General features: G+C 36.5%; 1 protein-coding gene across 1 annotated transcript in view; it reads left to right on the plus strand.

The window, feature by feature from the left end:
• KDM4C (lysine demethylase 4C) overlaps positions 1–16,304 on the plus strand; it is a 418,075-nt gene that overhangs the window by 270,527 nt on the left and 131,244 nt on the right. The window contains exons 16-17 of the mRNA XM_068552402.1: positions 11,283–11,338; positions 13,546–13,654. Of these exons, the coding sequence (XP_068408503.1) occupies positions 11,283–11,338; positions 13,546–13,654 (165 nt within the window). The remainder of the gene's footprint in view (positions 1–11,282; positions 11,339–13,545; positions 13,655–16,304) is intronic.

Genomic DNA, 16,304 nt, shown 5'->3' on the forward strand with positions numbered 1-16,304 from the left:
CTTCTCCCCCACTTCTCTCTTAAATTTATTCCAGTCATAGGCTTTGCCCCACTTTTTCTTAGAAACTTCTGTTGATCACTGTCTCCTGTTTGAAGCAGTCCTCACTTGGCTTCCAGGATCCTGCACTCTCCTGCTTTTCCTCTCACTCCCCAGAGTTCAAAATGTGGGCCTCTTTTCTACACTAACCCATTTGGTAACCTCATCCCATCTCATAGCTTTAATGGTTGTAAACAGCATCTAGTCATTGATGGCTTGGGCATCTCTAGTCCAGCTCAGTCTCACCCTTGTGGCCAACTTTATGACAGCATCTCCTCTAGCATGTCCAATAGCTCAAATTCACCCTGTCCTGAACTGAATTCTAGATATGCTGCAGGCTTCCTTATCTCCAGGCCTTCCAGCTGCTGAGGCCAAGAACTTTAGAGTTAGATTTGATGCTTTCTCTTTCTCATACCTCACATCTGTCTGACAGTAGATCCTGTCTTGTCTACTTTTAAAATGAGTCTAGCATCCTGTCCACTTCTTAGTCACCTCGGCTGACATAATCCAGACTAATCTGCTCATTACCTCTCTCCTGGATATGGTAGTAACCTGCTAACTTCTCTTCACCCTTCTGCCCTTGAGCCTTTATTGTCTGTCAACACAGCAATTGGGATGATCTGATTAAAATATAAGTCAGGTTCTATGTCCTTGGTGCATTCAAACCTTACAGTGGCTTCAGGCCATCGACTTTTTTTCATGGCTTATGAAACCTTACCAGATATTCTTTCTCTTACTTCTGATAACCTTTCCTATTAGAAAAGGCCAGGATCTGCTGCCATCACCTTTCCCTAGAGAACTCCATGGCCCACTCCCAAGTGCTTAACATCCTTTACTTTAAATAATCTACTGATTTAGTTTGTCTTCTCTCCTAGCCAGAGTGTATCTTTGTCATTCATTGCTGTTGCCCAGTGTCTAGGACACAGCATGGTGATTCACCAATATCTGTTGAATGAATATATATTTTCACTTATAATACAAATTAGGTGTGAGCATCTAAATTAGGGAACTCACTTGCTGGTATAAAATTTATTGGACCCTGTGAAATTTCCATTCAGAAGATTACTGCAGGAAACTTGTCATTCAATTTCCTAATCACTCAGAATTCTTGCCAGCCCCATCCTAACATGAGATTCCATCCTCTCTCCAACCCTGGTAACTGAGCCCCATCTCCAGAAATTGTTCTTCCATGTTTTGTTGATCAGCACTTTGTAAGCTAGTTTTCCGTTAATGTGATTAATTAGTCTTTGTTTTCCCAGCTCAGACAGCCCATTTTATGGTTTTGCATTTCTGTTATGAACACGTCAGATAAATAAGGCTGTGGGGAGGTACTTCAATCTTGTAATTTTTCTATAGCACTGAAAATTGGCTTTAGTGTCACTTATGGATATGTCAGCTAAAATGAGAGCTCCTTACAAGGCAGCTTGAGAATGTTGGTATTGACATTTCTTTAATTGATGTTTTATAGAAGAGCCATTGGAACATGATTTCCCTCTAGGACAAATGACAAACAACTATGATAGCCATATTCTAACAATGCCCTTCTCACCATTGTTGTTAACGTTGTGTCAGCACTTTGATTATAAACACTCTTTTTCAGTTTAATAACTGAGCTGTAAAGAAATCATTCAGTGTTGTAAATTGGTATACTAGCTGTTCATCTCAGCGGTGATTTTTTATGAAACCAAATATTAAAAGTAACTTGGTATTGCTAAAAGGGGATTTTGTGAATGGTATTAGGTGAGGGAAAGGGACCTAAGTAGGAAAGGTACAATGTCCAGAATATGATCTCAGTTTATACTTTTTCATTCAGCTTTTAGCTGCCCTGGGGGGTGGGTTACACAACAGAATGGCTCTTTAGATGCTGTCCTTGGGAGCCAGGAATAACAGCTGCTCATAGAGTAATCATTTTGTAACAGGCATTTCAGCATTTTTTTGTTTTGTTTTAGGAAACATTAGTTGACTAGCAATATATCTAAATCTTTATAATAGTGAGTCATTTTACCCTGGGTGTTATTGTTTCTAGAAGAGGCATGCTCATAAACATAAGATAAAAAAAGCCTGGCAATGAGTGTTCACTATGGAATTTTATTTATTTGTTTTGTTCTGCAAGGCTGAACAACTTTGGTATCTCCTCAAGTTAGGTTGGAAAGAAGTTTCCATACACTGAAAGACTCTAGTAGAAATCACAGATGCCTGTTTAAAATTTTCATTTAAGTAAAAAAAAATTTAGGAAAAAAAGATAAACCTCCATGATTACATTAATTTTAAATTACACATATTTGATGGAAGAAGGTTTCTTTTTGAATTTTTGAATTTTATTTTATTTATGTTTTAATACAGCAGGTTCTAATTAATTATCCATTTTATACATATTAGTGTATATATGTCAATCCCAGTCTCCCAGTTCATCCCACCACCACCATCACTTCCCCCCTTTGTGTCCATACGTTTGTTCTCTACATCTGTTTCTATTTCTGCCCTGCAAACCGGTTCATCTGTACCATTTTTCTAGGTTCCGCATATATGCGTAAATATACGATATTTGTTTTTCTCTTTCTGTCATACAGAGACTGTCATACAGAGTGAAGTAAGTCAGAAAGAGAAAAACAAATATCGTATATTAACGCATATATGTGGAACCTAGAAAAATGGTACAGATGGAAGAAGGTTTAATTTCTTTGTGTGTCTGTGAGTTTTCTTTTTTTAATGTAAGAGTAATAAGTATCGTTAGGAAGGTCTCCCATTCCCAACATTCTCAGATTCTCAAATCTCATTTTTTTTTTACAGAAAACTACTCATACTGTTTAGTCAATCAGCCTTTCAGATCTTTTCTGTGCATAAACTAATGCTATATTTTGTTGTTCTTGGGAGACCCAAATGGTGTCAGTTTATTTAAACATGCCTTAGTGTTTTCACTTAATATTTCATTGTGTAATTCTTAGTAATTCAGTAATTTTTGGATTTACCATATCTTTTTCATCACTATTTTAAATTTCAAACCTGAATCTAATTAAAAAATTCAGACAGTACAAATAAAATCTAAGTAACTGACAATTCCAGTTCCTCCCAGAGGTAACTGTTTTCTCTATTATGAACAGAAATGAAATGATAGTCATTGTATATTCCTACTTCTGCATAGATGTAAATGTTTAGCTAAGATAGATTCTAAGAAGGTGAATTGCTTGTCGTAATTTATGTACATTTAAAATTTTGATTGATAATGCCGAATTCCTCTCCACAGCCACCATAACAACTCACATACCCCCAGACTATAGATATTCTGATTTAAAAATCTGAGGTTAACACTCATTATTTCATTTTTCATTTTCTTTATTCTTGAAATTGTGTATCTTTCATGTATTTATTGGCAATGAAGAGTCTTTGAATTTTCTGCCTATTTTTCAAAAGTGTGGCTTTGTAAAAATTATTTTTTGGATAACAATTTTTGTTTTTTTATTGTAAATTTTTAATCTTATTTTATATTAATTTATATAGTATTTTATCCTTTAGAATTTAAAAATTTTGATGTAGTCAAACTTTATTAAAGTTTTCTACATGCCTTTTGTTTTTTAAATGTTATATCAAGAAGTCATATTTATCCTAAATTCATCAATATATTTGCCTAAAATTTCTTTTAATACTTCTGTAGTTCTGCTTTGTTTTTGAGTTTAGGTCTGTAAATCAATTGGAATTTATTTTTATGAATCAGAAATACATACACACACATTCAATTGAATTCATTTTTGAATAGTTTGTGGTATTAATTTTTGGTTATTTATCCAGCTCTAACTTTCTGTTTTCTAATTTTCTCTTCAACCAAGAGTAGTCTGCTGTTTAACATATCACTAAGTTTTTAATTTCAGGGGTTTTTTTTTGGTTATAGAATTTTTATATTGTTTTTAAAAATCTGATTTGTTATTTATTTATAGTCTCTCACTTACATTCCTAATACCCATATTTAATTTTTAAACATATTAAAATGCTTATTTTACACCTTATATCTGAGCTCAATGTGCATCTAATTCTACTGTCTTTTTTTTTTTTGCTCATGTAACCATATTTTCTTGGATGCTTTTTGAGTTTTTATTGTGAGCTTATATTCCTTCGAACTTAATATTTGGGAATTTCTTGAGGGCTTTGTTATAGGTGGTTGCTGAAAATTACAGTTTTCATTTTTATATTATCAAAATCCACCTTCCAATAATATCATCCTACTTCATGAACAGTGTAAGAACCTTACAACAATATAATTTGATTAACTTCCCTTCTGTTTGTGGTCTTATCTTACATTTTACTTCTGCATAGACTCCACTCCGTAGTATCGTTATTTTTGTGTGAAACAATCAAGTTTTTAAATGAAACCTGTATAGTCTCTCTGTCTCTCTCTCTTGCTCTCTTTGTTTGTATGTGTGTGTTTTGAAGATACTGAAGCTTTATTTTATATTTACCCGTTTTAGGTGTTCTTCATTCTTTCCTGCCACTTCATGGTTCAGGCTGGTGTCATTTTCCTTCATTCTGAAGATTTTTTTTTAGTGGTTGTTATAGTGTATATTCATTCTCATAGATTTTTGTCTCTATGAGATTATTTTTATCTTCATTTTCAAAGGTTATTTTCCTTGGAAATAGAATTTCAGGTTGCCAGCTTTTTTCTTTCAGTATTTTATGGATATTGTTCCATTGCCATTTTCCTCCAATGTTTCTGGTTGGATTTTAGGTGGAATTTATATGGTTGTTTACCAAATGTGTCTTTTTCCTCTGCTTTTAAGATATGTTCTTCGTATTTGGTTTTCAGAGTTTTGACTGTTAAGTATTTAGATATGTTTCCTTTGTAGTCATCTGCTTGTGGTTTGCTGGGCATCTTGGATCTATGGGTTGATGTCTTCTATCAACTTTGGAAAGTTCTCTGCCTTTATCTCTTCAAATATTTCTTATCATCCATTCTTTCTTCCCTGTTCTTCTTGGACTCCAATTATACATAAATTGAATTGGTTGTTATTTTCCCTTAGATCTCTGTTAATTCTTATAACTACTTTTTTCCTTATATTTCCTATTCATGTCTTTAAATTAATTGAGCTTTTACTCTGCCAATTTCCAGTCTGCTTTGAAATCTGTCTATTGAATTCAACATTTCTAATGTCATATTTTTTCATTTCTACCATTTTAATTTGTTTTTAAATTAATTTCTATGACTTTGCTAAAATTTTCCTATTTCTTCACATATGTTGTCTGTTCTTTTCATTAGACCCTTTAGCAATTCAAGCATACAAATTTTAAACTCTTCATCTGATAATTCCAGTATCTTGTCTATCTTGTGTCTGATTTTATCGATTATTTCCTTTCTTGATCATAAGTCATATCTTCTTGCTTTTTAGTGTACCTTGTACTTTTTTTTTTGATTGTTTGGTGGACATTTTGTCTGTAGCAAATGAAGTTAATATTATTATTTCCAAAAAGAGCGTGCCCCTTTGTATGTCAGATTTCTGGAGTAGAAGCGAAGTGAACCTGATTGCACCTGAGTGGGGTCTGGGCTTTTTTGCAGCTTTTGTTTGATTCAGTCTGCTCTGATGTCAGGTGTTTTGAGGGTGGGATTAGGACTTCTGCCTTTAGCAGTGTCTGTTTCTGAGACTATGGAGACTCTAGCATTTGTCTGGTTTCCATAGCTGGATTGGCAGCTTTTAAAACTAGGAAAGATTTCTCTTTGCTTTAGAGCCCAGCTACCTGGATTTTGGGTTCCTGGAGAGTTTTCTTTTCTCTCTACTTCTTTGTCTTGCTTTTCGTACCTCAAGAGAATTATAATGACAGATCCATATTTTATTCCCTGCTAAATTACTATACCCAGCTCATCCATTGACAATGTTATAGTGGTCTGGAACCACAATTAACCTTTCACATATTTAACTACTGTTCTTCTTGTATTGATTGTGTGTTTATGAATTGCTTTATATTTATAAACTCATTTAGGGAAGTAGTAGTTTTTTCCTCTTTTATAGGTAAGATATCTGAGGGGTAGGGGGTAGGTAAGTAACTGACCAAAGGTCATATAGGTAAGATATCTGAGGGGTAAGATATCTGAGGGGTAGGGGGTAGGTAAGTAACTGACCAAAGGTCATATCACTAGTAAATGGCAGAACTGTGATTTGAACCTTGGCCATCTGCACTTTGTTAAGCACCCGGATATGGCTGGCTCCCTAGTTTTACTGTTCTTCCTCTCATTTAAATTGGATTCATTTAGCCTGAGGTTTGATTGCACAGACCAACTAAAACACTGCTTTTGCCTGAAATGGTATCATTTTTGAAGGATGAAGTGGAGATAAATTTAATATCATACCAATGAGAAGTTTTATTATTAGCTAGGTTAATGAAACAAATGGGAACACAGATTGTTATGTAATATATGCTGCTTGGTAACAATTTTTTATGATATGAGTTCTTTTGAGGGGATTAGTTTAAAAAATGAATTCTTAGTTACTTATAGAAATGAGGAAATGGGGACTTGGTTATGCCCTTTGTCATTATTTTCTTCATAGTATGGTTAAATACACACAGGTCTTCACCCCTTCTCAGTTGTGAGCTTCCCAGGGCAGGTACAGTTTCCTGTTTATTTTGTCTCTCTACCTTGTGCCTTGCCTTGTACATAAGGGCAGAAGATGCTGGAGAAAAAAAGCATGGACATGTGGTCAGGAAGGGCTGAGCTTGAACCCAGTTGCTCCTTTTGCTAGTTTGTTAGGGGTTGGAAAACTACAACCTGTGGGTCTAAGCCGGCTCACTGCCTATTTTTGTAAATAGCATTGTTATTGGGATACAGCCACATCCATTTGTTTACATATTGTCCTACAATGGCAGAGTTGATTAGTTGCAGTAACTCTGTAGTTGTGCAAAGCCTAAGTTAGTGAATATTTGACCATTTACAGAAGAAGTTTGATTACCCCTGGATTGGATGATTTTATCAAGTAACTCAATCTCTTGCATCTTAGTTTCCTCATTTATGAAGTGTGATATTAGTTACCTAATAAGTTCATGTTAAGGAAGGGAGGTGAAGTACATGATGTTTCCGGCATGGTATCTGGAATGAATTAGGCCTTTAATATAGTCTCTGTTCTTCTGATGGAAGAATTTTTATTACTGATAACCAATTCAATGATTTAATGCCCTGAAGGACACTATCACTTCCTACTTTCTCATTCAATTCTTTCACTGAATTTGAAGATGATCAGTACTTAGTACAATTAGTATATTTGGTAGGTGCCAGCCTTTCTGTATATCACATTGTATACAACCCTTCTGTATATCAATCTGTGTATCTGTACAGATTCTTAAGAAAACTTGGGCTACTTTTCAGGTAAGGGTTAATCTATTAAATTTTTTTGTTTTCTGACAATAAAGTACTACTTAGACAAAGGAAAGAAAGGTTAAAAATTGTCCTATCTGATATTGTCTTCTACTGAGCTATGAACATAGGCATTTAGTTCAAATTAATTTACAAATGAATGACTTGACAGGTTGACATCTTTGTGTTTCTATCAGACCAGCTAGTTTCACCCATATGAGTGATGGTGAGTCAAAAAAACTGATGTAACTGGACATGACATTTTCTTTCCTAGTTATTTTTTCCAAATTAAGGGAATCAAATAGAAACTATGATATCATATAATATCATGTAAATCAAAATTACTTGGCCATGAATATTTTTGTACTCTACTAAGAAATATGATTTCTCACTCAAGTAAATCATGGCAAAAATAACTATGTCAAATCACTGTTTCTTTTTTCTTTTTTTTTTTTTGCAGAATTTTAAAGTTTTATTTCTTTGTAAAATATTTACCAAGAGTTTAAACAGTGCTTGCATTCTTCTCATTGTATAACTTATTATTATTTTTTAAATAGATCTTTATTGGAGTATAACTGCTTCACAATACTGTGTTAGTTTCTGTTGCACAGCAGAGCGAATCAGCCATATGCATACACATGTCCCCATATCCCCTCCCTCTTGAGCCTCCCTCCCATCCTCCCTACCCCACCCCTCTAGGTCATCACAAAGCACCGAGCCGAGCCGATTTCCCTGTGCTATGCTGCTGCTTCCCACCAGCCAACTATTTTACATTTGGTAGTGTATATATGTCCATGCCACTCTCACTTCGCCCATTTCTTAACTCCATGTTAAGTCACTGGAGCCTGAAGCTTTCTTTCCTTAGTACACCACCAATATGTGAAAATGGTCTTGGCAATTTTGTGATGCTTTGGTGGTTTTCAAGATTTTCGCTCTGCCCTGTTTTGCCATATTTTCTCATTTATTTAACAAATTCATATGGAGGGTGCACTCTCTATTGGCTGTCGTGATAGAGAAAGAGTCACCTAACATATTCTCCCAGCACTCATTGAGCTAACAGTTTAGTGAAGACAGCAGAGGGGATTCAACAAATAGTAAACAAGAGTAACGAGAGGGAAGTAACTGAGCAGGGGATAAGGAGAGCCCTCTTTGAGAAATCAACATTTAGGTTGAAATGTCATGGATGTGTTCAGTTTAATGAAGAACGGAGCAGCGTGTGTCTGGTGTGTTTGGGGTCAGAGGGAAACTCATGGAAGGTGGGATTGACAGAATTCAATTGATTGGACCTAGGTTGAGAGGAAAATTATGTCTTAAAGCCTGAGCTAGACTGGATGGTTGATGCCACTGCTGGGAAACTGGCTTGGGAAGAAGGCATGAGCTCAGTGTTGCACGTGTATTTGAGATGCCAGTGGAGCTATCAGTGAGACATGTCAGGAGACATGTTTGAGTCAGCGGCCTTTTGGGAATCAGGGGAGTAGATCAAATGCCTAGCAAACAGGTGTGGAGAGAAGAGTGAATAGGCCCTGCTACAGAAATGACAGTGTTTAAGGAGCATGAAAGAGATGCCTGTAAAGGAAGCTGAGTATCAACTAGAGATGGAGAAGGACAATGAGGAGAGTGTCGGGTCATAGAAACCACAGGGAGAAACTGTTTCAGGCACAGTTGCCAATGTTGAATGCTGCTAAGAGGTCAGGCGAACCAAGGACTTGAAATATCCATTAGATTTGGTGACATGGAGGTCGCTTGTGACCCTAGAAAGAACAAGTTTCATGTTGTGGCAGGTGGGAGTCTTCTCAACTCCACTTAACATCTTGAGTCTACAGATTCCACTTCAGAGGCTGTTTCCTTCTGTTATATTTGGCTCTGCAGCACGTGTACCTGTTCATGATCCTAATCAGATGCATGGAAGCAGCTTCCATGCTGCTTTGCTATGTTTAATTCTGCTCACTCATCCCTTTAGGCGTCTTCTCACCACTAGTTTCATTAATCAGACATCTAATTCTCTCAGTGTCTGCGCTCCTCACCGTCCACAGCTCTCCTTTCCTGCATTCCCACTTCTGTATTAACATCTCTTTATGCTAGTTTCAGTGAAAACATTTGACCTCCTGTTTTGTTTTCATTTTCATCCTCTCTCTGTAGAAAGTGTGTTAAATTACTGAAAAAAGTAAAATCAGTAACATTTTATGAAATTGTTATTGAATAATTTGGATATTATTGAATAATGTGAATGATTGGATTTCTCATTTTCAGTATTTGGATTGTGAAATTTTCCTTTCATTGTGTGTTTCATCAAAACCAGTCCTTTCAAAGGCCACTGGAATATGGCTTTGCAATAGAGAATGTTCTCCATCAAATCATCTTCTTGAGCTGGGTTTATAATGGATTCAAATGGATATACACAGGGCAGCTTTTGCTACTCTGAACCTTTAATAATCACCAGGGAAATTTCAAATAGGTGTGCAGAGACTTTCCAGACAAGTAAAACCATTGAATATTTCTAGTCTCTTTGCCTTTTTTGCTGCCTATCAAGAGTTCTACAGATATGTTAATCCTCCTCAGTGGTTTTGGTGGTGTTCTCAGAAAAAGAAAAGCTGTGGAGTATGACACCCCATTATTAATAGCAGATAAGTTAGAGGGATTCCCTGTAAAGCTGAGCAAAGCTGTCAAAATCAGTTAAGGGAGATCACCTTAAAGAACAGATAAAGAAATTTTATATAGACAGCTTGGAGGGAAAAAAAAACCCACAAAATAACCTGTAACTATTGAAAAAAAAACCCAGACTATTAGCGCAGTAAATTGGGAGGACAAGCTTGAGGTTGAAAATAAAAAATTTACTTAGGTATTTAATTAAAAATTCTAGGTCAACAAGGCATTGCATTACTTTCTGGCCCTGTTTTCTCGTGGACTTTTTCATAAAATTGTAATGAGAAATGATAAAGTCTATGTTTGTAGTAAAGGGAGTCATCTTGGAATGAAAAGTCTGTGCCAATCTAAGATATGGGCTTCCCTGGTGGCGCAGTGGTTGAGAATCTGCCTGCCGATGCAGGGGACACGGGTTCGAGCCCTGGTCTGGGAAGATCCCACATGCCACGGAGCGACTAGGCCCGTGAGCCACAACTACTGAGCCTGCGCGTCTGGAGCCTGTGCTCCGCAACGGGAGAGGCCGCGACAGTGAGAGGCCCGCGCACCGCAATGAAGAGTGGCCCCCACTCGCCGCAACTGGAGAAAGCGCTCGCACAGAAACGAAGACCCAACGCAGCCATAAATAAATAAATAAATAAAATTTAAAAAAATTAAAAAAAAAAAAAAAGAAGTGCCAAAAATATAAACTTATGTGGGGAAGATAAAGGAAAACATTTTATGGCACTGTTTTCTGGGACTGGAAAGCCTGGGTTTATCAGAGCAATTTTTCCAACACTATTTGCCCATAGAAAGACCCAAGAGATAGTTTTGTGAAGAGTGTCTTTTAAAAAGAGCTTCCTTCATATCCACATATCAGAATGAAGCCTGCCAATACCGTTTTTTAGCCATCCTGTATACAGGAGTGGATTCCCAGAACTCAAGGGAACCGAGTTGTATGTGTATTTCTCTGTTCTAGAATTTTGGTACCTATCTCCCCACCTACCAGTTTCCCTGTGTCACAGCTTTCCCCCAGCGATGGCAATTGAACATGATACTAGGATAATGATGGTTTCCCCTAGGAGATACATACACTGAGAACACTTTTGGGTGTCCCCTCACTTTCCTACCTCTCTTTTCCTCTCTCTTCTTGAACTGTTTAGAGATAGTCCTTCATGAAGTTCCTGATAACTTTAATTTTAAAATAAAAAATTAGCATTTATGGGGATATTTAGATAAACAGTACTGACTTTTATTACATGGCTCTAATAATTGTGTGGTGTTTTTTCTGCCCTAGGAGTGCTGTCTCTGCAATTTGAGAGGGGGTGCTCTTAAGGAAACTAAGAACAATAAGTAAGTAGTACATTAATTGTGTTGAATTTCATCGTTTCCTTCTCTCTCTTGAGTGTTGAACCTCTGGGTGACAGTGTGCTCTGCCTCTCATTGTTGTACACGTTGTTCCACAGCTTTTGCTGTTTCGGTCTGAGGTGGGGATTCTGTGCATGTCTCCAGAAACCATTACTGACAGCACGTTCACCTCTGCTGGGCAAAGGTGTTCTAGGTCAGCTTCTGTTCTGTGTCTTTGACATCATGAGGAATAACCCCTCTTTCACTAACAGAGTTTGAAGAGAGCCCATATCCTCTAGGTGCCTTTGGAATCCTTGTGTTTAACATGATGAATGCTTTCATTGTAATGAAAACAGAATATGCCTGAAAACAGTGAAATCTGTTATCTTCAGGTAAATAAAATCAATTCTAATCATACTCTTAGAATAAAACCATTTACTTTTAACACCAGCAAATTAACAAGAAAGTGTGTATTCTAAAATAGAAACACAGGGAGAAAAGATTGATTTTGCAATTTAAAGGGGACAGTTGGAGACTATGAAGAGAGTCATAAGTGAACATAAAAGAAAGTCTTGTTTCTATGGCGGTTGTTGAAATATATTTTTGTGTGAATTTTGTTTTTATGACCCGATTTAAATATTTAAAATGGGGCCAAAGCAAATTATAGGTTCCTATGGAAATAGAAACATGTAGAAATGGTTTAGGTATAGGTTGTATTATGGTACTTGAGAGCCAGATCCAGCCCCAAGATATGTTTTATTTGACTGACACACCATTTTATGAATTTAATTCAAAATTTAAAAGTTGAGAGATTTTATATAAAAATCCAGATGTTCATCTTTACTTAATAAATGATTGTGTATCTCTATATGACAATAACAAGCTAGGATGAGAACCTGGCCTAAATGGGGCAGGCGCTCCTCGGGTTACCATCATTTACCAGTATGTGTGTATTTGGTTACATCTTGCCTGGCCCCATGGGCACTGGAGTTGGTACCCTTGGAATAATGTCATGTCCTTTCATGTAATGATGGAGTTGGCATAATTATGTGCACGTGCATGTTTCTGATTGTTTATAAGGAAGAGTGAAGGCACTTATTCCTACATTGATAAAGTTTAGTCTAAGAAGCTGTATATTTGCTTAATTTTGGATGTTCTTCTCTCACAGTCTTAGTTAATGTCATTGGCACGATGCTGAAAACCATTGACTAGTCCTAGGATGTTACACGGGTTATGCAGACTGCGAGATGACTTAGGCAGTTCCTGTAAAGACAGAGGTGACAAGAACTTCTCTTCCTTCCTTTGGGCAGGACACAAAGAAGTAGTGTGTGCTATAGAAGTATAGTATTTATTTAGATACGAAAGAATGCCCTGATGGGGTTGACACTCACCCTCTGTCCCTGTGGTCTTTAAAGGCAGGATGGAGTCTTATATTTAGAGTGAAATAATATGCTTTGACTTAAAAATAGGTTGACAAATTCGATAATTCTTTCAAAATCTCTTTAAACCTCAAGAGTCTCTATATTTATTTGAGGCATAAGATTTATGAGAGACTTAATAGTGTTAATGAGGACGTTGTCTTTTTTCTGGAGTAATTCAGAATTTGAAAGGAGATATTCTAGGTTTTTAGTAGGAAACAAGGGAACAAGCTAAATTTCATTTCTCCTTATCTCTTGGTTCCTTTGATTATAGTAGGATTGCAATAAGAAACAATTTAATTAAAGACTTAATCGGTATTAATTCTGTTAGAAAACTTTTGCTATTTGTTCTAGTTTGCTTCATGATATTCGTATTATGTAAAAAAGATTATGTGGTATACCCGGTTTATACCTTTTATTAATTGAACTAATCTTTTGCCACATACTAATTATAATTAGCTTAAGTATATTAAACACCTCTATATTTCAGTATCAAATGAAATAGCAGACCTACATTTCAGTATTTTGCAGGTCACGTGTAGAAAAATATAATGATAGTGTTCTTTGGTTTTCACCTAGTTCTTCATGTCACAGTTGTGGGCAGGTGTGGTACTGAATCTATCCAGGTATCATCCAGTAGGTTTAAAATTCAAAGAATCTGTGATGGATATAGGCTTTGGGCTTTCTTTCTCATCTGTGTGTTTCCCATCCGAGAGAATTGCCATCCTCTGGTTGAAGTATGGGATACATAAGTTTAGGGAACGGTTGTTTACATTTATGTCTCCTTTCCTGTAGGTGGGCCCATGTCATGTGCGCCGTTGCAGTCCCAGAAGTCCGATTCACTAATGTTCCAGAAAGGACACAGATAGATGTAGGCAGAATACCTTTACAGAGGTTAAAATTGGTGAGTGGCAAAGCTTCTTTTTTTTTTTCCCCTCATAAATTAGTGTTAATTTCAAGTTCTGAATATTTCTATTTATGCACGCACTCCAAGGTAATTTTTTTCTTAGCTTCATTGTTTCATTCTACCTTTTTTTTCCCTTTAGCCTAAACTTACTTATCTGTACGCACTCTTTTCCTGTTATATTTTAAGTATGCCTATAACTTTCTTCAGCTTCTGTTTTCAGTGAGGCAAAGGAATACTGCATTTCCTGGATTAATGTGAATTTTCAAACTATAGGCTAAACGGTGAAGTTTGTTAGAACTGAACCGAGCTATCCAACTATGTCTATTTGAATTGCTTAGTTTTTCTCTCTCTTGCCTCTTTTTGGTTGGCCTTGACTTGGCAAAATGCATCTAACCTATTTCGTCATCTCTTCACCAAGAAGAGACTTGCAGAGAAATGCAAAAACTTTTAATTATTCCGAAGGGATTTTCCCGCGAATAGAGACAAGTCATTTAATTTGCCAAACTCTCTGGCTGGTTATTTTCCATTGTTTCTCTTTGTTAAGAGTATTTTTTTCATTGAAAAGTTAGGCCTTTAACATCCTCAAAATTGAGGTAACCTTGGAGTTCTGTTAAATTGTGAGCCAACAGATCATTAGCTTAGGCCCTTACATTTCATAGTTAATGAGAATTTTCCCTGAAGTTAAATTGCCTGACCTTAAAATACTGAAGCCTGTCTTACAAGTGGACTTAATACCCTACAGTTTCTTCAGCCCTTGTTACGTCTAACTTGGGATCTTTCCACTATTTCAGAGGCTGAGCTGTAACTCTTTACCCGAGTGTTACTTGCTTTGTTATTAGTCGTCTCTCCCCCACTGGGGAGCTGGGTGCTTTGTCTCTGGACTTCTGTCTCAGGAACTTAGAATCTATTCTGCTGTCTTTCAGTGAACACTTATGTTCCACTATAGCTCCATCAGGAATTTCACATAGCTAGAAAATATGTGGCCCTTTATGGGCCTGATGATTGCTGTTGGCAGATAATGAGTGGTGGGATCAAGGATGCTCAGGGTGTGGTAATGGAAGTTTTGTGAATGAGATGGAAATGATTGGGCCATTTCAATGGTCCCTTTAAAGCTCATAGTGACTATCAGAAGAGAGTAAGGTTGTTCAGCTCATGGACTTCCATAGGAAAAAGTTTGAAATCTTATATCTTGTTCACCAGTTTAAAAAAGAAAACAAACACTGACACGAGAGAGAGGCAGAAGTCATCTTCGGTGACTCTTCAGACTGCTGTTTCTACTTGCTTTCAAGAAATCTCATGTTTAGCCTTTATTTTGCCCTTTCTTTCGTTTTACTGTGCTGTTACTTTGTTTATAAGTGCATTCTGAGTGCAAAAACCGTAACACCGGAAAGGGTGAAAAGTTGTGTAAAAATTGGTGCAGAAAGAAGAAAAAAGAATGAATACAATAAACCTTATATCACATTACATTTTATGCGCAAACTGCTTTTCAGCTATTGCTGTTTACTTATATAAACTTGTTTTCATTATTCAATTGATACATATTCTATCTGTGAATATTGTTTGAGCCTTTATGATTGGAACAAAATGCATTAGTTTTTTTCCATTAAAACTAATAAAAATATTTTTCACTGGGGAAAAAAAAAACACCAAAAAGAAACAAAAACATTTGCCAGAATTAGGACTGTAGGGCAGGTTATAAAGAAAAATGTTGAGTTCATGACATGCTACAACATTTAATGCTTAGTGTGACAAATCCTAACAAATGTCTTACGTTTTAATATTTTTCTGATTTACAAGTAATATATATTTGCAAAAATTCAAACACTACATTTAACAACCACCTTTGGTTCTCTCTTCTGAAAGATGATTTCTGTTATCAGTTTAATGCCCCTTGGAATAGTGGTCATTGCTCTTGATGCTTCCCTTTAAGGACCTATGTGCTTGGCTTCTCTTGTCCACAAATGCCTCCTTAGTGACCTGCCGTCACTCACACCAGTTCCAAAGGGGTTTTAAGGGAACCGCAGGGAGGGGCAGCATGGATCATTTTCCGTGCCAGTCAGCAAATTGTATTTGCTGTATTTCAGAAATCTGAAATCTGATGGTCGCATCCGAAAGTGGTAAAAGGTTGCCACCTTGATTGTGCATGTTACATGTTCTTTATAGAAGGTTTTCCGTCCTTAAACAACTGGCACCTTTAAAAGAATATGTCTTGACTGAATTTCAGATCACCTAAACTCTATTTCAAATGACAATGGAGAGCTCCTAATTGACATACAGGTATTCATGACACATATTTGAGTGAAAACAGCAGGCTGGAGATCAGATTTTTTTCCTGTTTTTAATATAATTTTATACGCATGGCGAGTTTTTTGGAATGATGTTTATCAGAATGCTCAAAGTGGTTATCTTAAGTGGGAAAATACAAGGGGAAATTTCATTTTGGGAGGGAAAAAAAAATCACTCAAAAATACTGTGATAGTTTGAAAGGGGACAATGGCCAGAAAGAAGCGTGGGTGACTTTTTCACCAGAAATCCTCAAGAAAGCACCATGACTCTGTTACATCTCCTGTAGTATGGCGTCTGTGCCCCAGCCTTGCTCACTGTCTCTTGGTGATTGGACTCAGGCTGGCTCTGAATAACAGAATTT

This window comes from Eschrichtius robustus, chromosome 10 (assembly GCF_028021215.1).
Source record: "Eschrichtius robustus isolate mEscRob2 chromosome 10, mEscRob2.pri, whole genome shotgun sequence".
Lineage (NCBI taxonomy): Eukaryota > Metazoa > Chordata > Mammalia > Artiodactyla > Eschrichtiidae > Eschrichtius > Eschrichtius robustus.